At 46.4% G+C, this 23,149-nt stretch overlaps 1 protein-coding gene across 2 annotated transcripts in view; it reads left to right on the top strand.

Annotated features, from left to right (window-relative positions):
• The window catches only part of CRACR2A (calcium release activated channel regulator 2A), a 990,950-nt gene that overhangs the window by 922,520 nt on the left and 45,281 nt on the right, over positions 1 to 23,149 (top strand). For both annotated transcript variants that reach the window (XM_078673953.1, XM_078673952.1), the window contains one exon: positions 12,792 to 12,868. In XM_078673953.1, the coding sequence (XP_078530079.1) occupies positions 12,792 to 12,868 (77 nt within the window). The remainder of the gene's footprint in view (positions 1 to 12,791; positions 12,869 to 23,149) is intronic.

Raw genomic sequence — 23,149 nt, 5'->3', positions numbered from 1 at the left:
AGAGTCCTATCTGCTGCTGCTAGAGCTGTGACTGATATAGCCTTACAGATGCATTTGATTGATGTATGGAGAGCTAGGTCCTCTGTAAGAGGTGGGTTTAAGCATTACTCAGCATATCACGATATCCATACTCGCATTCATTATTGGTTCATTTCAGAGTCGCTGGGAGCCAGGGTGCAGGACTGCGCGGTATTGGCTCGCTCCTTTTCAGATCACTCTCCTATAATGTTAACGATCGAGGTACCCCCGGGGCTCTCCCCCTTGCCTGTGGAGATTCCTGCCATTCTCCTTGCTAGAAACAGTGTTTAAGGCTGATCTAGCTGATGCAATCACTGAATTTTTTGCAACTAATATTGGGTCGGTAGACTCCTTTGCCACGGTATGGGAGACGTTCAAGGTTTTCATACGCTGGGTTGCTATCAATAAACATTTTGGGGTGCTCCGCTCTGTTCGGGGTAGGCTCACCTTGACTGGGGGAGCTGAAGTCTGTAGTGGTGCATAACAATGATCTGAACTGGGGTGGCAGAGTGGGCTAAAGAACGGTGATGGATTAAACCCAGATCTTTTGACTGGGTGTGAGTGTTTGATTGGTTCAGATGCTCCGTCCATCACCACCCCCTTTTGTAACGCTTTTGGCCGCCATAAGTGTGGCAGGGTATGCTCAGACGTGAGTCCCTTGCTCACTTTGCCACTGGATTCAAGCAAGCCGGGCTGAAGACGGCTGTAATGCCAGAAACCGGTCCTCGGAAGCTTGTTTCCGGTCCAGGGAAGACATGGCTTGGCAGTTCAGGCTGGACTGTTCCCATGAGGCACAGGGTCAGACTGATTTGCATATAGCCATGTCTGAACTGGGGTGGCAGAGTGGGCTAAATAACGGTGATGGATTAAACCCAGATCTTTTGACTCGGTGTGAGTGTTTGATTGGTTCAGATGCTCCGTCCATCACCACCCCCTTTTGTACCGCTTTTGGCCGCCATAAGTGTGGCAGGGTATGCTCAGACGTGAGTCCCTTGCTCACTTTGCCACTGGATTCAAGCAAGCCGGGCTGAAGATGGCTGTAATGCCAGAAACCGGTCCTCCGAAGCTTGTTTCCGGTCCAGGGAAAGCATGGCTTGGCAGTTCGGGCTGGACTGTTCCCATGAGGCACAGGGTCAGACTGATTTGCATATAGCCATGTCTGAACTGGGGTGGCAGAGTGGGTTAAAGAACGGTGATGGATTAAACCCAGATCTTTTGACTGGGTGTGAGTGTTTGATTGGTTCAGATGCTCCGTCCATCACCACCCCCTTTTGTACCGCATAACAATGATCCACAGGTCCTAGAACAACTAAAAACCACACTTGAGGAGTACCACAAGGAAGTGGATAGTAAAATCAAGCATATGGGGAAATATGCTCTGGTCCAAACCTATGGGGAGGGAGATAGACCGGGCATGGTACTGGCAGGGCTCGCTTGCCGCAGATTTGACTCTGCTGTCATTGCCGAGGTCATTGATGAGTACGGCACCATCTTGAACGAACAAGGAGATATAGCTAGTTGTTTTTGCAGGAACTACCAGCACTTATACAGCTCAAAGATCATCCCAGACGACGGAGGTATATTGAATTATCTGGAATATATCAAATTGCTGTGGTTTGGCTGATAGTCATAGGAAATACCTGATGCAACCCCTTGATGCTGTCGATATTCGTATGGCGTTTGGCTCCATGCGGGATGGGAGTGCCCCGTGACAGGATGGACTCACGGTGCCCTTTTATAAGGCTTTTAGCGACATGTTGATTCCTCACCTGAGCACACTATTTCAGGAAATGGGTAAAACTGGCATCATGCCCCCCTCCATGCACGAAGTGCTGATAGTAACGCTGTTAAAACCTGGCAAGGTTCCCCAAGAGTGTTCATCCTTTAGACCCCTAGCCTTAATAAATGTTGACACAAAATCTTTTGCCCAGATATTGGCTAATCGCTTATCCCCTCCTTTACCCTGGCTAATTGGTCCAGAGCAGCATGGCTTTATCCCAGGTCACTCAGTATCGGGAACTTTGACAACAGTATTCGGTGCTCTCCAACATGTGCGACCGGAGGTGAAGGCGGTCGAGGTGATTTGGGCTGCCGAGTAAGCCTTCGATTTGATCGAATGGAAATTCATGCTATCGGTTCTGTGCCGCTTGGGTGTAGGTGAGGTATTTCTTCAACTGATACCGGTGCTGCATAATTCTCCTATGGCGCAAGTGCGCATTGGCGATGTGGTCTCCCCATCCATCCAGATATCCAGAGGCACCAGACAAGGGTGTCCCTTGTCCCCCCTACTTTATGCGATAGCAGCTGAACGATTGTTAAGAGCCCCGCGCAAGTACCACAGCCGTAGGGGTCTTCGTTTTCCCAATTACAGCCTAATTGTATCTGCGTATGCGGATGACATGCTTCTATACATTCGTAATCCTGACACTAACCTCTCCCCAATAATCCGTGAAGTGCTACGATTTGGCGCCATCGCAGGATTTAAGATTAACTGGGATAAGTCAATAATTTTCCCATTAACTCCGGCTACAGTTCCGACCCCATTAGACTTTCCTCTTCAATGGACACCTGACCCGGTTAGGTACGTGGGTATTCAAGTCCACTCGGACGCGGAGCAAGTGCTCAGGGCAAATTACGGCATAGCCATCGCCAAGCTAGAGGAAGATATAGAGAGGTGGATATGGCTTCCCCTCTTGTTAGTCAGACGAGTCTCTTTGATTAAAATGATAGTGCTTCCCCGTTTCCTCTTCCTCTTTGTCAACATACCGATAGTGGTACTCAAACACATGTTTAGAGAGTTGTGGATACTGAGGTGCAAACTGACATGGGCAGGCAAAACTCTGCATGTTAAATTAGAAATATTCACGCTGTCCTACACTGCAGGTGGAATAGGTGTGCCCAATTTGGAGCTATATTGCAGGGTGGCTCAAGGTTTGCACGCTCTCAGCTGGGTTCACGGCCCGCAAGATTTGCCGCACCTTCAGACAGAATGAGTGACTGCTGGCCCTAACACTCTTCAGGCTTGCTCACCCAGGCGCCAACTAGGTCCTGCGGAGTTCTAGACTGTCAACTCATAGTCCATGCCTGGCACGTGTTGCTAAAACAACAAGCTGCAGCTCAGTTATACTCTCCTCTTCTACCAGTGTCAATTTTTTTTTTTTTGCAGAGTTTTATATAGCGCGAACTAGACCCGAACCGAATCGGGTATCAGAGCGCTTTACATGAGGACACACATTCATTTTTAGGCACGGGGAGATTAAGTGATTTGCCCAAAATCAAAGGAGGTTCTGGCGTCGTTATCGAGACTCGAACCCAGTTCTCCAGGTCCGAGGTCGAGCGCCCTAGCCGTTAAGCCAACTCCTCTCCCATGGTTTGTTCTTAGCTCAGAAAGTGCTTTGCTTCGCTCACTGAAAGCCCTGGGAAGGTACGCCTGTGGAAGGATGTAGCGACAGGATTCCCAATTACATACTGCATTAACACAATTTCATTTTTATTGAGTTTACCATGCACTGAGGGCTCTGCTCGGTGACGAGCTCCAGGATCCCCCGGATATCCCTGCCTTCACCATTCTCTTGCATTCAGAGTCCCCTGTTAAACTAATCCCTAATCTCTATGCTGCATCATAAATAGTTAAAAATACACCATATACCAAAGCCTTTCTCGAGTGGCAGCACGACCTAGAAGTACCCCTTACTGACGATATCTGGTGCTATTGCACAAGAAGTTTCGCATAATGGCAGGCACAGATTGGTGCATTTCAAGTTCTTATCTAGAGTCCACTACATGCCACTGAGGTTGTTTCGTTATGGGCTCAGAGACACACATCATTGCCAAAGGTGCGGGAAGGCTTAGGCAGATTTTTTGCATGTCGCATGGGTGTGCCCCCCAGTGGCGGCATTTTGGAAACACTTTTTTTCAAGCATTGAATGATATGGTGGATGTGTCCCTTACTCCTGACCCCCTCCTAGTGCTTTTAGGATACACAAAGCCCCTCAGCAAAAGAGTTAGACGACTGGTGTCTATGGAGTTATTGTTGGCTAAGCGCAGAATCGCGATGCGATGAATGCGTGGCCCAGTTCCAACTATTGCGGAGTGGGAGGGAGACATGTTGTATTGTAACACCCAGTAACACCCAGTTTGATGTTTATAATGAGCTGTTGCCCTCCTGCAGTCGCCCTAAAAGCTTTTGGGGTGTCTTTGCGCAATACTTGGCAGCTAAACAGAGCGCTGATACTGATAATACAATAGTACATGCTGTCCAGTGATGACCCTGCACCAATGGGTGATGGGGGCGGAGATCCGGACAGGTTATGCGGTCCTCCCATAACTCTATATGTTAGTTGACTGGTCTGGGATTGATGGCACACCTACACTGTACTATAATTGTTTGAACCTGCTCCGGTTTGCGGCTTGTTCCTTCACAGATGTATAAATTGTCAAGATGTTTTACATATATGATTCTCAACCAATTGCCTGTTGACTCATGTGTATTTATCACTGTGACAAGTGTGATAATGTGATCTGTTCTCTTTGTTTTTCTTTGTATGAAAAAAAATAAAAAAATAAAAATTGAAAAAAACATGTGATAACCTGAAATTCACAAGTTCAGATCCCAGCAATGGATACTCCTTCCAAGGGAAGCAAATTTGAAAACATTTAGGCAATATTATTAATATAATATCATGCATTTCAATAAATTCATCTAGCCCTGAATACTTGCCGGTGGAAAGAATTCCCCAGATGTTTTCAAATCTCAGTTGGGAGGACAGGATGAAGATTTGATGTTCAGGTACTAGAAGAAATCAACAACTTGCTATGTTACAAAGTGCACCAGTTTGCCCTCTGCGTCAGAAGAATGCCTGTGTATATATTGTGGTAGGACCAGTGCTTGGCCAGACCAAACACAAAACAGACCTGCAACCGATCATTAACCTGTTAAATAAACGAAAGGAGCATTATTTTCTGTAGTTCTACATCTGGGTGCAGATCAGTCCCCTTGCCACGCTTCTGCCCCACAGACAATATCCAGGATAGCTTTCCTTCCCCTCAGCTCCTTTCATTCACTGCGAACATGCAGGTTGGAGCTCCAGCTGTTCCCCGGTTGTAGAAGTAAGGCTTCCAGAACCCCTGTTTCATCTACGAGGTGCTAAAAATCTTTCTTTGAATGCACCATTGTTCTTCATCTAAGCCCCGCACGATGGACATAAATTGGTGGATCTGGAACACAAACCCCCCATAATGTTATATGGATGTCTTGAGTCAAACATTTCTTTGTACTGCCTTCCTTGTATTTTTTTGCTTAGGGGCCCGAGATGTGAAAGGGCCAGGCTAGCATGTCCTCCTAGTGCCATTCTATAATTTTTAATGTTGTTTTTTTCTGCCTGCTTCAATCCAAGAGCATATTAATTATTGCAGGCTGGGTTTTATCGTGTAAGTATTATTCTCCATGTTTTCCAGTAGATGATGACAGCTCATGAATTATGCTTAGTCAGCAAGGTTGTGGCGGGCTCCTGTTTCACTGTCTATGCCCCATTCTCACTGGCCCCTCTGTTTTGGCCAGTAGTGTACAGGCCAGGGAGTATTCACTTTTCTCCTACCCAGCAGAACACACCTTTTCATTTCATGGGACTTTTTTTTCCGCACTCTGTTGAGTCGTATACCGCAGTGAGGGGAAGCTGCAGAAGGCACACACAAACCAGTGTGATACACAGAGTCTGAGAACTGTGGGCTATGCAGGATTACTGCCATTCATTTCCCTTGCTGCTGCACTGGACATGTATCCCTGTAGTTCACACAGGAAGTCATTCAGCTAACCCTCAAGATCCCTTCTAGGGACCTGGGTTCAAGGCGAGCAGATCCAGTGCTCCTTCAGGCTTCAGGCAGCAGGGCAGTCCTTCTTCTGAGGCTTCAGAGGTCCAGGAGTGTTATGATAGGAGGTTGTGGTGATGCCACTATTATGCCCAGTAGGTAGGTGGGGAACAACTCTTTGTCTACCTTTAAAACTGGTTCAGGTCAGTTCATTCCTTTCATCTGAGTCTGAGTTTGCCTCAGCCTGGATACTGAAACAAAGGGCAGGCAGGCCAAGGTGTGAACTGCATCTGCCAGAAAGGTTTCTACTGAAGTCAGAAAGGGTTTGCTATAGCCTCCAGGTTACTCTTTGAAGTGCAACTAGCGCAGGGGCATAGCTCCTCCCCAGCCATCCTGGGTAGGAGCTATGCCCCTGCCCTCCCCTGCCCATGCCCCTTCCTTGTGGTGAAGTGTTGGGAAGACCCACACTTCTCCAAAACATTATCCACTCTATGGGAGCATTGCATATTACAATACAAGAGAGTCATTAACAGTCAGGTGCCCTGGACAGTGGTAGAAGGGAAACCGCCATCAAAACTCAATCACAACCGCGCATGACTGTTACCAGAAAGCCGTTACCATGCATATGCCTTTACCACGCATTCCATTAGTACGCATGCATTTAACACACATATGCATTTACTGTGGTAATGGCTTTGTGGTAAAGAATGATAAAAAACATGTCAACATTTACAACGAGAATCATATCCTCCTACAAAATCAGTTAAATTATCTTCATGACATTTTATTTAAATATGGAACAGTTCATCTAGGCAACAGGCACAAATACAAATTCTAAGCAATATTTAAAAAACATTACCAGTCAGAAGGTTCCAGTGAATGCAATGGCAGCAAAACTGAGTCCCATGACAAGATAAAACACGTAGCGCACTCCAATGATACAGGAAGCTGAATCAATTCACTTCCGGAAAGCACAAAACAGAGCACACGAAGGTGAGGGTGGCTGATTTAACATAAAACGGCCTACATGGCATTTAGTAGCTGTGCGTCTGGGCTGGGCTGAAATGTAGTTTTCTGTACACCAGGACAGCACTAAAAACTAAAACTCATCGTTGGCAGTATGAGGGATCGTGTGGTAAACTAGAATGCCTCAATGTATCGCCAAATAACGAGGCACTGCAATAATCTGATAAAACAGAATACTGTAGATGAAGGAGCCACCAATTTTTACACAAATACTAAATTAATCCCACGTCAACTAATAATGTCCTTTCGCAGTGACCAGTGCTCATATGCCACGTTTGGGTTAAATAACCAAGTTGAAGGTGAAGAGTACACGCTACTGCCTGATGCTTTTATCACACATGCCAACACGTATATGCCTTTACAAACCATGCCTTTACAATGAAATATTTATAATAAAGGCATGCGTGGTAATTTATTCGTAAAAAATGACCTGTGCGTTGTATAGCCGGCGTTGAAAAAGCATGCGTGGTAACGTCACACAACCTGGTATAAAGGCACTGTTGCCTCTGACAGGTAAATGCCAATTTTCTAAAATTGTAGTTGAAAATAGTAATTTTAAAACTGATTCAACTAGTTGGGTTTTAAATGTTAATGAGTCCTTGAACCATTTTCATAGCTAGTCTTAAACTGAAGTGATCCATTATAAGGAGTTGTAATGTAACCCAGTGCTTTTCTATGGAGAGTCAGCCTTACAACAGTGAAAAACCACTTTGGAAGTTTTTCACTGCCAGTACGCATGTCTTACTTTTTAATTACCATGCATCCTGCCCTATTGGCATTTAGGAACTACCCTAGGAGTGATTTATAGGTATTAAAAAGGAAGATTTAGACCTTTTACTTTGCTAGGTTGAAATGTTAGTTTAAAAACTGGACTGCATGCTGCAAGGGCAGATCTCAGATATGTTTTTCAGTGCCACATCAGTGGGTGACACAAAGAATGCTGCAGCCGACTTGTTGCATTTAATTTATAGGCCCAAGGTACATAGGGCCAGATTTATGAAACGGCCCATCAGAGACTGGTAACATGCATTTTCAAATCTACCAACCCTATTTTGTGAGTCAGTAACCTATAACCGACTCGCAAAATAGGGTTTGCCCATCACAATTGGGAAGGGGCGAGCCAATGGTGGCCTTTCCTAATAGTGTGTCGCACGCTAGGTTTTACCTCAATGCCCGTCACACTGCAGGAACGACATATGGCCCAATCCACTACCCTTGCCCCTTAGCGACTCACTGGAAGGTAACACAGCGAGTTAGCTGGTGAGCACAGGGATGGGGTGGGAAAGGGGAAAACAAGAAAAACAAGGGAACTGCTGTGTCGCTGGTATGTAGGAATGGTTTGTAACTGTGAATGTGGTCGCAAAACAATCACAGTTAACCACCAATTTCAATTTGGTGGTAAGCCAATTGCAACTGGGACGGGCCCCAGGAACCCCCTTCCCTTTTGTGAATTGGGGCACCAACATTTTTTCAGAGAAGGAAGTGGTCCCACGGACCACAGCCCAAAAAGTGAAAAGAAAACTTTTCAGTTTTCTTTTCTACATGCAGCCCGTTTTCCTTTAAGGAAAATGGGCTGCATTTAAGAAAAAAACCTGCTTTAGTGAAAAAGCAGTCACAGATATGGTGGTTTGTTGACCCTAGCAGGCCACCATCCCTGAGTGCCAGCCATTCCCAATGCGTCGCAAATTGTGACCTGCCTCATGATTATTAATGATGCATGTAATTCGTGACCCATTTGGGAATCACTAAATGTGTACCAGACACATTAGTACATTTGATTTTGTGAGTCGCAAAATATGACACTTTGAGACTCGCAAAATTAAATGGTTGTACATCTGGCCCTATAATAGGTATGTATAAGTAAATTAAATGTGCCAATTAGTTGGACGAGAATTTTAACATGTTTAAAATGGAGAGCATAATCATTTTACCAGTGATTAGCAGGAGTAAAGTGCACTCAGTGTACCAAGCTTATGAAATTATGTGGAAGGGCCTACCTGAGCTATTGGTCTGTGAATACCACGTCACATTCCCACCTCTTCAAAAAATAGGCACTTTAAGAATTTGCAAGCATCCAAGAGGCCAAATTATTTCAATAAGATACACTTTGAATGGTGCACTTTAAAAATAATTTCAGCATTAAATAATCAACCTAACATTGAAGCATGTGACTTGTGCTGCATGTGATCTAGTGGCAACTTGAAAGTTTCTTAATAGGAGGGACCAATCTAAATATGAATCTGGGCTGTATGTACAGGTGTTTACAAGATGGTGTGGTAAATAAACCAAGTACTACATAGGGATATTGGTCTTCAATATAACCTTTAAAAGAGCATTTGATGTACTCAAAGGAGAAAAGCAACCTCTTTTCATGAAAAAATACTGGTATCATTAAGTTGGAAATGTCTGTACATTTAAACTATTCAGAATGATAAGTAATTAAATCCATTGAAAAGAGGCCACCTAATGAAATACTTTTATTATTCGTAGTGACTCTGTATAGATTGTTAGCAGTACACCTGCTCTTTTTAATTTGCTATAGCAATTGTTGGGAACAAAAACATTGTCTTAGACAAGCCAACTATTTTCCAAACAGGGAATCGTGATGTTCATTTAAAATCAATAAGCCATCATTCAGAAAGTAGTAAGAAGCTGCACAGAAGGTTTATTCATGGCCTTGTGTAATGTCTTTACTATAATACCTGATTTTGGGGCTCTAAGGAGCTAGAGACTAAAGCCCTAAGCTTATTTCTTATTTCCTGTCAGTGGCAGAGCTGGCCGCTGCAGCGGTGTCAGCAGTTCTTCTTATTGTCTTTTGAATCTAGCGAGGCAAACTAATTTCTCTAACGCCATTGCCGTGCCAGCTACCTGACATGCATGGGACTGTTCCTTGTGCTTGTGTCACCCCTCACCACAGATCAGGAAGCTGTTACACATGTTATCTTCCTACAACTTTTTTGGGTCAAGCCTTGGCAGTGCATCGGCAGTCTCTTCGAGGCATGCTGTATTCACTCTGTAAGCTTACAGCCTGCCCATTGTCCTTTTATTTGTCCCTTCGATTGTCATTCAAAATTGCTTGCTTGCTAGTGGTTAATCCTTCCTATTTGTCCCTCCTTTTTGTGTATTGGTTTCCTCCCACACACCATCACCCAATTACTGTTAACATTACACTTCTGTGTTTACTTGGGGACAATTTGAATCCTGCTTGTGTCACTGTTTGCCCAAACTCAGTGGTTCAGTTTTGGCGCTTGTCACTAAATTTCCCCAGCCCATTCAAATACTTAAATGAAAGGTCAGACGCTTCAGACACTGTTTTCGAAATCACCTCTCTAATTTTTTCTGACTTCAAAGTGTAAGGTTTTTCCCCAAACTCCTCCCGCTTAGCTGTTTGTTGGTTTACCAAGCCTCGGTCACAGACCTTCAGCAGCCCTACCTTGCAGCACAGTTAAGGGCAAGGCTTGGGCAACTCCTGTCGCATTTTCTTTGATGCTTGTTTATAAAATGTGAACTCAAGCAACCCAAAAGTGTCGGAGTGCTTTACATGAGCGCTAGTTACATTGCACAATGTCAGATACGGTTGGGGGTCTTTTTTATAGAGTGCAAACTCAACTATTATATTACACAAGGTCATGTTATTTTCTGGGTTTTTAGGTACGCAGACATTAAGTGATGCTGACATTGCCCCTGTTTAATTAATTATTTCCCCTCTGCCTGACAAATGAGAGCATTTTGTTCATGTTGCTATGTCCAGTGCTCCTATACCACGGGGCTGGGATGGAGGGCAGGCTGGGGGCTTGCTGGTAAATGGATGGTGCGAACAGTGTTTTCACTGAAAAACTCCGGAGAAGGGTGCCTGGTGAATAGAGGCCTGGAGGAGGAGGGATGTGAAGGAAGTCTCCTCCACTGGAAAGTACTTCACTGCTTTTCAGTACTTGAGTGATGCAGTTGCACACAGAATGTTATAGTTCTGTTGACTTGTATCAAGGCACTTGTCTTTCTGTCTGTGCATTAAAAAGCCATAAATGTTTCTTGAGGCAAGCATGGATTCCTGAATCACACTGCTTAACCCAGTGTGTAGTAACTGTATAGCTCTTCCATCCCTGGTGGCACTTCACCCGGGATACTATTATTAGCATGGCTAATCACTTATAATGTCCCAAAGGTGAGACCTATTGGCTATGCCAATGCTTCTTCTTTTTACATCTGGGAGATGTTTGTTTTGAGTTACTTGTTTATGCCATTCCTGCATGACTGGCATGGCCATCATCACAGCATTGTGGGCTTATTTTTCTTGTCCGTGGTAAATTAGTTTAGTTTTCCAGAAAATTAAATCTTAGTTTCCTTTTCAAATTTGCAGGCACAATTATGCATTAGATATTCAGCAGGCAATTCAAAGTCCTCCCTTACAGACATATTCACAAAGGTTGGTTAACGAGGAAGGCCCCGATTTCAAGTCTGGCAGTCCACAGACCGCCAGACTCACGGGGACGCGGCGGTGGCGACCTCCTGACTGGCCTATTATGATATGAGTGGTGGGCCCACCACAGCAGCCAGTGAACCGCTGTTCCCTGGTGGTATTGCGGCGGTCAAGATGCAGTAATATTCTTGGCGGGACCACCGCAGCCGGGCAAACCTTGTTACAAGAGTCCTCTCTCCAGCGGTTTTCATGGTGGTTCCAACCCCCATGAAAACCGCGGCAGAGCGGAAACAAAGGACCTCATGCCCTTATGTCCATGACGTGCAGGAACTGTTTTTGCTGTTCCCATTGTGGTGCCCATTTTCAGGGCACTGCCGTGGGAACATCAAAGACAATGCCCACCAGACAGGAGGAATCTCCTAATCTGGCGGGCAGTCTGACCATGGCTTTGGCAGTGTGGCTGCCGCGGTGCCGCACCACTAAAGTCGGAATTGGGTCCTAAGTGTGACTTAGGCCCCAATTACAAGTCTGGCACTCCACGGACCGTCAGACTCGCTGGGGCGCAGCGGTCTCCCGACCACTCTATTATGATATGGGCAGTGGGACCACCACAGCCCCGCTGCAGCCACCAGGGAACTGCCTCCGCTGGTGGTGTTTGGGAGGTCAAGAGACAGTAATATGCTTGGCAAGACCACTTCTGTCTTGCCAAGCATATTACACGTTTCCTCTCCTCCACGGTTTCCATGGTGGTTCCAAAACCATGAAAACCGTGGCTGAGAACAAACAAAGGAGGTCCTACAGGGTCCCCTGGTGCTGCATGCCCTGTGGATGCACACAGGGGGCACAAAATAATAATAATAATAATAATCCACATTTGTAAAGCTCAAACAATCAGCCGTAAGGGTCGCCAGGTGCTGGGGGCCACTCAGGAAGATTAAGCAAGCTATTGCCCAGAGTCACATGGTGCTGGGCTCATCTGCTGCTGGCGCTGGTGATCGAACCGTGATCCCCAGATTCCAGCATCAGACCCCCTAGCCGTGGCGCCACACCTCTCCCCCTGTGCACCCTGTGTGCATGCACAGCAGTGCCTTCACCTCATGGACTTTTCAGGCCATGCCATGCAGGAACTGTTTTTGCTGTTCCCATTGCAGTGTCCATTTTCAGGGCACTGCCGTGGGAACGTCAAAAACAAAGCCCGCCAGTCAAGTTGAAACTCCTAATCTGGCGGGTGGTCAGACCACCACTTTGGCAGAACAGCAATGGGGCGGACCCAGCACTGCACCACCAAAAATGTAATCGGGCCCTTAGTCTTGTAACAGTTCTGATTTACTAAAGGAATTCAAGAATATTACATGAGTGAGTTACAGCAACTTTTTCATGATTTGGGCCCCTGGTTTCCATCTTCATTTTAATTACATCTTAACAGTATTTTTGTATTGCATTACAAACCTATATTAGCAAAATATGTTTTTACTCAACACCAACTATAAATGTAAATAAATTGCTATGTTTTCTGTCGTAGGATTTCAATTTAACATTTTACGAATGCAGTGCGTGTTCTGGACACAATGCCAAAGAATCTGTGCTGCACTTAGCAAGGTAGGGTGTATTTCTTTTTAATTATGTAATATGCAGCTCTATTTACATAGAGCTATATATAAACCATCACATTGGGAAAGAATTATAATGACTTTACATGCATAGTGTGTTTGAATACTGTTGATATTTAATAATATAATGCTTTATAATATAATACTTTGTCTACTGCTGTATGTTGTTTTGGAATATTCACTACCATTGCAAACTTTTCCTATTTGTAAGCAGTAAAAGTATTGCTCCACTTTCAACAGTAATGAAAAAAGCACCATAGATGTAGTTATGGAATGAAAAGGTCTCTGCTCCAAAAGTAAAATATTTTACTTGGCAACGGCAATTCTAGTTTAATTTAAAAGCTAGCCAAAATAAGGCATGTCATAAATGTGTAGTGGAAAAATATAGTTCTGCACTACATTTTTAATGAATGCAATACTTTAAACCAAAACTAAATCATTACATTGCCATTAAGGCATTTCTACCATATTGCTAGACTTTTGGTGTAACTGCGTTTTTACATTTTTACTATTCATCAAACCATTTTTTGAGCCTATGCGATTAATACTTTTTAATACAGTTTTCACGGTTGTTTGTCAAAGTCTACATACGATGAGTACAATATCTGATGACATACAGCAGTTTTACATTTCTGTTTTGCATTTTTGTGCATTAACATCTGGTAATGGCTCCCTATTCCAAATTCCTAATACAACATCAAGGGGCTCGTTACGATGGCGGACGGACTTTAGTCCGTCCGCCATTGTTGTGGGGAGTGGGTCCTTCCGCCTGTAAGGCGACGCTCTGCACAAGAGATTACGATGTGACAACCACCGCGGTGGTCACATCGTCTATCTCTAACATTGCGGTGGGTGCTGCTGGCTGCAGCACCAGCCGCAATGTCTGATATACACTGTTTGCATTTCCCTACACCATGTGGCAGGCACCATGCAGAGCCTGCCACCTGGTGCAAGGAAATGTAGGGGGGTACCATAGGTGCCCCCCAGTGCACAGCCAAACCCCCCCAGCACAAGGGTGGCCCAGAATGGGCTCCCGAAGTACATCCCTCCCAGCCTTTCCATGGCGGTTTCACCACCATGGAAAGGCTGGCGGGGATGCAGCATATTTGGTATGGCAGACGGTGCCTTCTAGACACCGCCACCATTCTATTGATGCGTGCGGTCCAAAAGTCGGACCCGTGGCAAACGGACTTTCCATCCACCACCCACACCGCCCGCTATCCAGCTGCCAGATTCACCGCAATCGTAATGCCTCCCTGAGTGCTGCCTTTTGGAGGTTCCTGTCTCTATATTATTGAGGGAGCCATATTGAAGAGTTCTTTCCTTCATTATTTTGAGTTTTGTTGTGAATTATTATTTTAGTTTCAGTTAGCTTCCAGTAACATTGATTTATATGGAAGCCTATGATGATAAGCCTCCAGTTTGATGTTTTATTTTCATACTTCCTGTATTTTTGACTGACTTATTGCGTCACACCCTGAACCATGCTTCCTTTCGATCGTGAACTTTTTTGTCAACTTCAGTGCTGTGCAACGGAAACGGCACAGCAGTCGCAGGCAGCAAGCATGCTGCTGCCATGCCAAAAGTGTACCAAAGCATTGAAATAATATATATATAGATATATTTGACACAAATATAATAAATATAAAAAATAAAAATAATCTTTCTAACAGGGAGGAAAATGTAGATGCAGTGCGCGCAACGAAATTCGTTTTATTTATTTAAATTTTTACTTACCTATAAAACTCCGTAATCCATATATTACTACCCCCCGCCCTGCCTCTCCCCCTGCCCACGTCACCGCCCTACAGAAACACCTACTACCGACCGCTACTGTACGTGAACCTTTCCTAAACCTATCTAATCTCACTATTTTGGGGTATTTTAATCATCACCTTAGACCTCAACAACAATAAAGACATTTCACAGTTTATTTACACTGTGGTAGGATTGATAAAACTTATGAATGTCCTGACACATTCACCTGGACCTACATTTGATGCTATTTTCACTAATAACCTAGATCCCTGCCCGTTCTCCGCACTGAATTTGGTCATACCATTTTAAGTCTCTTTTAGCGGTAGGATACCTTTATCCCATAACAAACAGTCTGGACCTGTGCATGTGCACAGCTCTAGATTGTGGATGAAATTCACACAAGAAAAACTTACATTAGCACTTAAGGATAAGCCTACCTCCAAACCACATAACTCTGACTTTGCATCTAGTGAATATGTGAAGTGGTTAACTACAGCCCTTGATACAGTAGTTCCTATTTGTGAGGTGAAGCAGAAGCGGATTAACAAATTCTGCGCCTTGGGTACTTGGAGATTTTAAAATCTTACAGCAAAAATGTTGTTGGTTTGAGCAAAAACGGAGGAGATTATGACCATCAAAATAAACTTTTTACACTGTGTGGTTATCAGGAGACCCGCACCCTCATGTGCAGCCTGGCCCCCTCCCTCAGGAGAGGAAGGGCATGCACGGTCCTCTGAGCCCTGCTCCGTCCCTCACTCTGAACTATTTCAAAAGCGTTCAGTAAAGCAGGACGGTGCTCCTAGAAAGTTACAAATAAAGTTACAAAAATATATAATTGCGGCGTGTAGAGCAGTGAGACTGAGGTGCACACTATGCACTTTATGAAAATAAGTTTACAAAATATTACAGTTCTGAAAACACTGCCAATATTTCTGTAAATAAACCTTTACTAAAATAACAAGTGTACTGTCGCAAGGATGGAACAGGCTGATCTTCGATAAAAGAAGCTGGGCTGGTCTGTGGTCTAGTTTGCATGAACAAGGCGGTCCCGCTCTGTGGAAACCTGCATGTGCTCTGTAACTCCGCATGCCCGCCAGCCTGGTCGTTTCACTACTCTGTGCAAAAGCCTGTTCTTTCCTATTCCACCCAGTGCTTTAAATGAGCCGGTACTCTCCGGTAATGAGTACCGCCACTTTTTTATTTTGAGAGGGAGAGTACGGGCAGTTCTCAAGAGAACTACAATACTTTTAATTGGAGAGTACCAGTTCATCTCAGAAACAAGCAGGTACTCAGCTGCAGAACACCCATACTTCTATTTTTTATTTTTCTATTTCAAGCACTGATCCCACCTCTTACACATTAGCTCCCCCTTGTATTCCTTCTTCAGAGACTTGGGACAGTAATGCCTTACCACTGGAATAGAACGAGGCGGAAACTACTGCTTGATAATTTACAAGCTTTTTGTGCTACGGCCCTGCTGTCAGCGCGGGAGCCCTTCCACTGGATACAGGAGCAGACGTTGCAAGGAAGGACACGCCGGGATTTGGTGCAGAGGGAACACATTTCCACAGTCCCATTATTGCCTGCAACATGGACAAACCCGTCTAGCGGTATATTTTCAGGAGGCTGGTTGCACCCCAAAGATTTCACACTATATTTGCATTGGTTTATTATTTGTGAAAGGGCTGTGTTACCGCTGATGTCAATGGGTGCTTTCTGCCATCACCTGCTGCCCATGTTGGCATTTCTGCCTGTCCTGCATGTCGACCTGGGCACCATGGAGGAATAGCTTGTATCCCCGGTGCAGGTGTCGTGGGATGAATCCTAGGGTGGCACACTGACCCCGAGCCCATGAAAACAGTCTACCGGCTCAACGCCTTCGGGAAGCAGCAAACTTTAAAGCTGGAGCCGGGCTGCAGCTTCTTGGCACCTGACTTTACTCTGCAGTACGTGGGCAGCCCTTTGGGGGAGGAGGCCGGCCAAGTGGGGGAACCTGGCCAGCTGCTTCTACATTGGCACTGTGAATGGTGACCCCTTGTCCAGCGTGGCGCTGAGCCTCTGCGGGGAGGTATACCTGCATAGCAAAAAGTTCCTCATCCAGCCCAGCAACCACTCCCTGGCTGCGGAGGAGAGCCCTGGATCAGCAGCCCCCACCATGTGCAGGAGGGTGCCTGGATGCAGGGGCCCCAAGTGCGGGGTGACCGACCAGCCGCATCCCGTAGGAGCCGCTGAAGGGGCCCAGCCAGAAGGCGAGCACTTCGTGCAGAGAGATATGAATATAAGCTTGAAATTTGGCATGAATAAAGGGGTCACCTGCTAGACCCAAAACACAATGACGTCTCTTAGCCAGGGCAACCTTTCACATTCCTGTCCACATCTGTTTGACTAGTAGGTTGAGACCTCACATTCTCACCTCTGCAGGCAACCACAGCAGAACATTTCTTAATACCACAGCATATCGCACCCACCTCCAAAGCAGACTACCACTGCCGGTCACACTGATTGTTAGAGCATTCAATATCTGCAGATACACATCATAGTGATCAACTAATGCAGATCACACCTGCCTACCACAGCAACCACTGGAGATCACACCTGTCCACCACAGAGGAGATCCACTGCAAACTACACTACTTACCAGAACAGATAACCACTACAGATCATAACTCCTTCGATGCTCATGACGGAACGGTTCCGCCATGAGCATCAGTCGTGCTGTGCTCGTGACGGAGCCATTCCGTCATGACCACACCTGGGAATGGAATGTTCAGCACCGGGGGAGATTCGGCGCCGCAGGCAAGGTGTTAAATACCAACCATGATAGACAGTCACTGCAGATCACACCTGCCCACCACAGCAGAGAGCCGTTGCAGATCACCCTGTTCACCAAAGCAGACAACCACTGCAGATCATACATGCCAACCATTGTAGACAGTCACTGCAGATTACACCTACCTACCATGGCAGACAGCCACTGCAAATACACCTGCCCTTCACAGCAGACAAGTACTGCAAATCACACCTGCCATCCACAGCAGACAAGTCCCGCAAATCACAACAGCCCACCACAGGAGACCAGCATTACCTATCACACATGCCTACCACAGAATAGTTGCTCCAGACTGCACTTGCGGAACCACCACAGACAACCAATGTTTGTCAGACTTCCCCACCAATGAATGCTTCTAGTGTAGAGAACACAGGGCCACTACTGCACTTCACTGGTCCAAAGATAACTTGTCCACACCTCCTGATGACCCCTGCACCCTACAGATCAGGGCTACCAATTGAATAATGGGCAGAATGACTGCCTTGACTGCTTAAATATGCTGCCATTTCTTCCGACATAAGTTGCCTACGTAGGAGGACCCCTCTTTAACACAGCTTTTGGAATTCTTTGTACTATGAGCAACAAACATTCAACAAAAGCACAACGTTCGATGGGTACACTCCGTAGATAGTGCCACAGTGGTAATTAAGGCCACCGGGCTCCGTAGCTAATTTGCTCGCTTGTAATACCAGCCTTCCGGGTCCTGCGATACGGCTCCCAAGGCCAAGCAGGACCCTTTTTAACACCCTCCTTGGTGAGCCTACCAGAGAGTTATCCTCCTCTTATACCGTAAAACTGCCACGCCAATTTATTCCGCCCTCCGAAGCCTATTACATATAGGAATTCAGCGCTGTCCTGCCATACTGCTTTTCAGGATCCGCTAGAGTGCTTTAAAAATTAAATTCTCAAATCTCGCTCTATCACTGCGTACTGTAGAGCTCCTGGCACCTGGAAGGTCCTTACCTAAACAGACACCAGCACAAGTAGTAAATACAGAGCATTTGGAAACAGGACTGGGCCGGTTTCTGACCTGGTTTCTGACCTGGATTGTCCCCCACCACCCCAGGGCGGTAATTACTTCTTCTCATGGAAGCTGTAGCATAAAACTTACTTTTAAAGTTTTATATAGCGGAAACTTGACCTAAAAGTATAGGAGCGCTTTACATGAGCTCCACAAGGTTGCATTCATTGTAGCCACCGGGAGAGTAAGCGGTTTGCCCAGAGCCGGGATAGAAGATGTTGAGCCGGGATAGAATCTGGACATCTGAATTTAAATTCTGGCTTCCTGACTTGACAAAACTTTGTGATGCTTGTTCTTTGAGAGGCTTGGAAATTTGTTAACAGAAACCACTAGGTCTTCATTCACTTGTCAGAGATTGGGAGGGAGGGGGGCATGCCAAACAGAGACCCATTTCTTGTGTGTGTAAAAGGCCGCTTTATTGAAACATGTGCATATTACAGGTGCAATTTATCAACACAGGCAACTGCCTTCCAAAACTAAAGCCTCACTATACATGAGTTACCTGACCCCCTGTTCCCGACCCACCCCTACTATACCCACATCAAATCCCCCACCCTGCCAAATACAAAATAACATTGCTTAACAACCATATTACCCAATCTTACCCAATATTATATTTCTAAATCATGTCCTCCAATGCCCCCAACCCCTACCTGTCTTTGTGCAACTGTAACTAACAAACATCTAGTCTAAACCTAGCCTACCTGGTTACCCTTTCCCTGCCCCTGCTCACAAACTACCAACACTTAACTAAAAACTTCAGCCAATCTTGGCCAACTTTCAACAGCCCCGCCACCCAGGAAAAGGTGGGAGAGTAGGCAGAAACAACACCTCCCCATTTTCCTGCCCCCGCCTCCTAGGTATGACCCCTCAGTGTCGCTGCACCTTTAACAACCTGGCCAGGACCTCCCTGATCCCCAGTAGGTACAAAACCATGCCCATCCCAGATAAATGAACTCCATCTTCCCTGAAAAAAACAGGTGTATCATATTTAAAGTCCCTATGGGCAATCCAAGAGAACCCCAGCTGCCTGCAAAAATGCACCAGGTTAGTGTTGAGTTTCCTCTGCGCCCTGTCTACTGCCCCCGGATTACCCGCCCTGCTCCATAACCTACGTGAAACAAATTCTGTCCAAATGACAGCACAACCCGACCACTGCTGCTTTTATGCATCCAAATCCCACTTCATGCTCCTCTTTAAGGTCAAAGCAGTTTCCTTGACAATGTCATTCTCCCCCAAATGTATTACCAAGATGCCGGGCCACCAAAACGCCATTCAGCACCTGCAACAACTCCTTCCATTGCATGGCCCCTCTGCCTCTACAGTAAACTTTGAACACATCTTTAATAAAGCCTAAATGTCCCCCAACATCACTGTCGCTGGCCTGGACCTGTGCCCACTGTACAAAGGAATGTCCTACAATCCAGATAGTCATCTCCCTAGCAAGAGGACTCATCACCGAACCTGAAACGAGAAAATGGAATGAGCAGGAGAAACAACAGGACCGCACTACATCACAAGGACGCGCTGTGCACATAGCGCTGGTAGCACTTCGTGACCCTAGAAAGTCCTAGATCAATCAACTCTAGAATGAACTGAAGCATCTCCTCCCCTCGCAGCGCCGGTGAGTCCCGCCACCTAGTACCAAAGAGCAAAAAATACCTTTCATGTCATCCTGTACGTAGTCCTCCTGGATTGTGCAAGGGGCTCTAAAACCAGCTGCAACATCCTGTGGTACCACGTACCACAAATGCTGCGTCATGCGAGACGGTGCCCTGTCTACGTTCTAGCTAGCCCATTGCATCTCCCCCACTGTGAATGAGAGAAAGCATCCGCTATGTCATTGTCCACTCCTGGCACGTGCACTGCTCGAAAGGCAATATCATGACGTACAAAATCCAGAACAAACACCCTCATTAACTTCAAAACTTTTTCATCTATGGCAGACGGTCGGTTTCCCATTTCAACCACTGCCATGCTGTCAATTCTGAAAGTCACCTTCCTGTGTGCCAACTGTGCGCCCCATAGTGTGAACGCCACCACCAGTGGGAAGAATCCTAAAAATGCTATACTCCTACCCCCCCAAGCCCAATCCATTGGCCACTGTTCCGCACAATTACCCATGCCATTAAAGGCCAAAGCTCTTCCTTTCTGCGGCCTGGAAAAAATCTGGACCTCCCATACCATGTCACCCTCCCACATCCATAGAAATTCTGCAGGACAAACTGCCACATTTGCAAGTCTTTCCTCACACCCGCAGGCAGTCTCACGTGATGAATAGAGGGTCTCTGTCCAGCCCAGTCACCTGCAAACTGTCCGCCCTACTCTCACCACTCTACAAGCAAAGTTGAGGTGACTCAACAGCACCTGAATCTCTTTCACCATGACCATGCTTATCGACAACATTGTCGCCAGCAGCCCGAACATTTGCTGCTTTTTGTCCTCCGGGATGCGCGCCTCCATCAATTGCGAGTCTAACTCAATGCCAAAAAAGGGGACAGAGCTGGCAGGCCCCATAGTCTTTTCTGTTGCCAATGGCACCCCAAGTTCCCTCATGATCTCATTGAGACTGTCCAGTCCTTCTGGCAGTCCGTGGAGTTTGAGGTGCCCACAAAGAAAAAGTCATCCAGCTGGTGTGTTACTCCTTGGTGACGCGTCCGTTCCGATGCCCACCATTGACGGAACGTGCTGAACCATTCAAAAAGTGCACAAGACATAGAACAACCCATCGGCAATGCCTTGTCAATGCCCAAAAAAGGGGACAGAGCCGTGCAGGGCCCAATAGTCTTTTTTGGTGCCAACTGCACCCCAAGTTCCCTCATGATCTCATAGAAACTGTTCAGCCCTTCTGGCAGTCCATGGAGTCTGAGGTGCAAGTCAGCCAGGTAGTGTGTTACTCCTTGGTGACCCGTCCGTTCTGAGACCCACCATTGATGGAATGTGCTGAAACATTCAAAAAGTGCGCAAGACACAAAACAACCCATCGGCAATGCCTTGCCCACAAGATCCCCATCATCCCGGTGGACTGAAAGCAAGCATAAAGCTGACTTTATGTCACACTTTGCCATCATCGCCGTTGTGCCCGTTGTCACTACCAGTGACATGGCCACGTCAACTGATGAATAAGAGACAGTAGCCTCACTTTTTTTTATCAAACTTTTAACGAATCACCTTCTGGCCACGACAAATGTTATATCAAAATGAACTGCCCTTGCTCTTTTTTCGGCACCACTCCTATGGGTGACACAATCAAATTTTTTCAGTGGCCCATCCCCAAAGGGTCCCGCCGTGCGGCCACTTCTATGGCTGACACAATCAAATTTTTCAGTAGCACATCCACAAATGGTCCCACCATGTGGCCCTCATGCGCCTCTTTATCACACAATCAAATTTTCCAGCGGCCAATCCTCAAAGAGACCCACCATGGGGCCTTATGCACCTCTTTTACCAATTTTACTTGTACTACTTCTGGATGGGCTTTTGCTGCTTGTAAATTGTCTGCCCCCTTCTCGTCCTAGGACCCCCTGCCCCGTCTAAAGCCCTCTTGAAAGCCAGTCCGCAAGCATTTTGCAGCCTCCCGGTTACCATATTCCCGTAGGGGTGCGATCAAGTTATCTGGTCTAACTGGTGTTTGAGCCCTTTCGCCCAGGTCCCTTAGCTCCTCGCCCACCCGTGAAGGGCTGCTGCCCCCATTCTAAAATCCTTGACTGCCACTGTTGGATTCCCTGTTGCTGCCCCTGCCCGCCCCCCGAAGCAATGAACCAAGGCATGTCTGCCTCCGCACTTTGAGCAGTCATGCCGAAATCTGCAGTACTCCCATGTGCACAGTCCCCTGTTAAAATCCCAGTAAGTTCGTTCCGGTCTGTCCTACCGTTCCCCGGGTGGGGCCCCCTTGGAAGGGCTGATACACTAGCGGTAGGCCGCTTGCCATGAAGATAGTTTTCCATGCTCCAGACAGCCCCATCGTATGTTGCCATAAGTCTATATCCAGTTTACCCCATTTTGCCTCCGTGTCCCACGCCATGCGTGCTCTAAATTCCTCATCATATTGTGCCCATGCATATCCTCCCCCTGTAATCTAGGCCTTCCTGATCATGTCCATGTACTTGAACATGGCCATGCACCTCTCTGGGTACTTCTTGCAGTTCACACTGGCATATATAAAAAATGCCGCTGTCCAATTCTCGATTGTGAGCGACACTTTCGGCCTCTTGGCCAATTCGTGCTCCTCCTCTTTTGATCTCACTTTTGCCCTGACTTCTCTGTGCTGCAGCCTAAGCATCTCCACATAGTCACCCTTCCAGATCCGCTCCTTCGTTGCCAGCATTAAGTGCGCGCCCAAAAGCTTAGTCACCACCATAAAAGGCAAGCGCTTGATTTTCAACTACTTACTCTCTTATTCATTCTCGGACTCCCCTGTCGTTATTGTCACCGTCTCTTTGTTGTCTGTTGCCCTGCCCGCTGTGTCCCCCGACACCTTACCCGTGTCCTTCACCCTCACTCCCAAAGTCTTGGACTCATTTCTCATGCTCCCGGATGCCTTACCTGCGTCATCCGTGCCGACACCCACGTCCAACACATACTTTCCTTTCCGCAATCAACCCCCCTTTTACTCCCCCTTTTCCATCCCTCCCACACCCACTGACACCGTTAACGGTCAC

This window comes from Lissotriton helveticus, chromosome 1_1 (genome assembly GCF_964261635.1).
Source record: "Lissotriton helveticus chromosome 1_1, aLisHel1.1, whole genome shotgun sequence".
Classification (NCBI taxonomy): domain Eukaryota; kingdom Metazoa; phylum Chordata; class Amphibia; order Caudata; family Salamandridae; genus Lissotriton; species Lissotriton helveticus.
The sequence above is the reverse complement of the archived record's forward strand: the minus strand, read 5'-3'. Positions and strand labels throughout refer to the sequence as shown.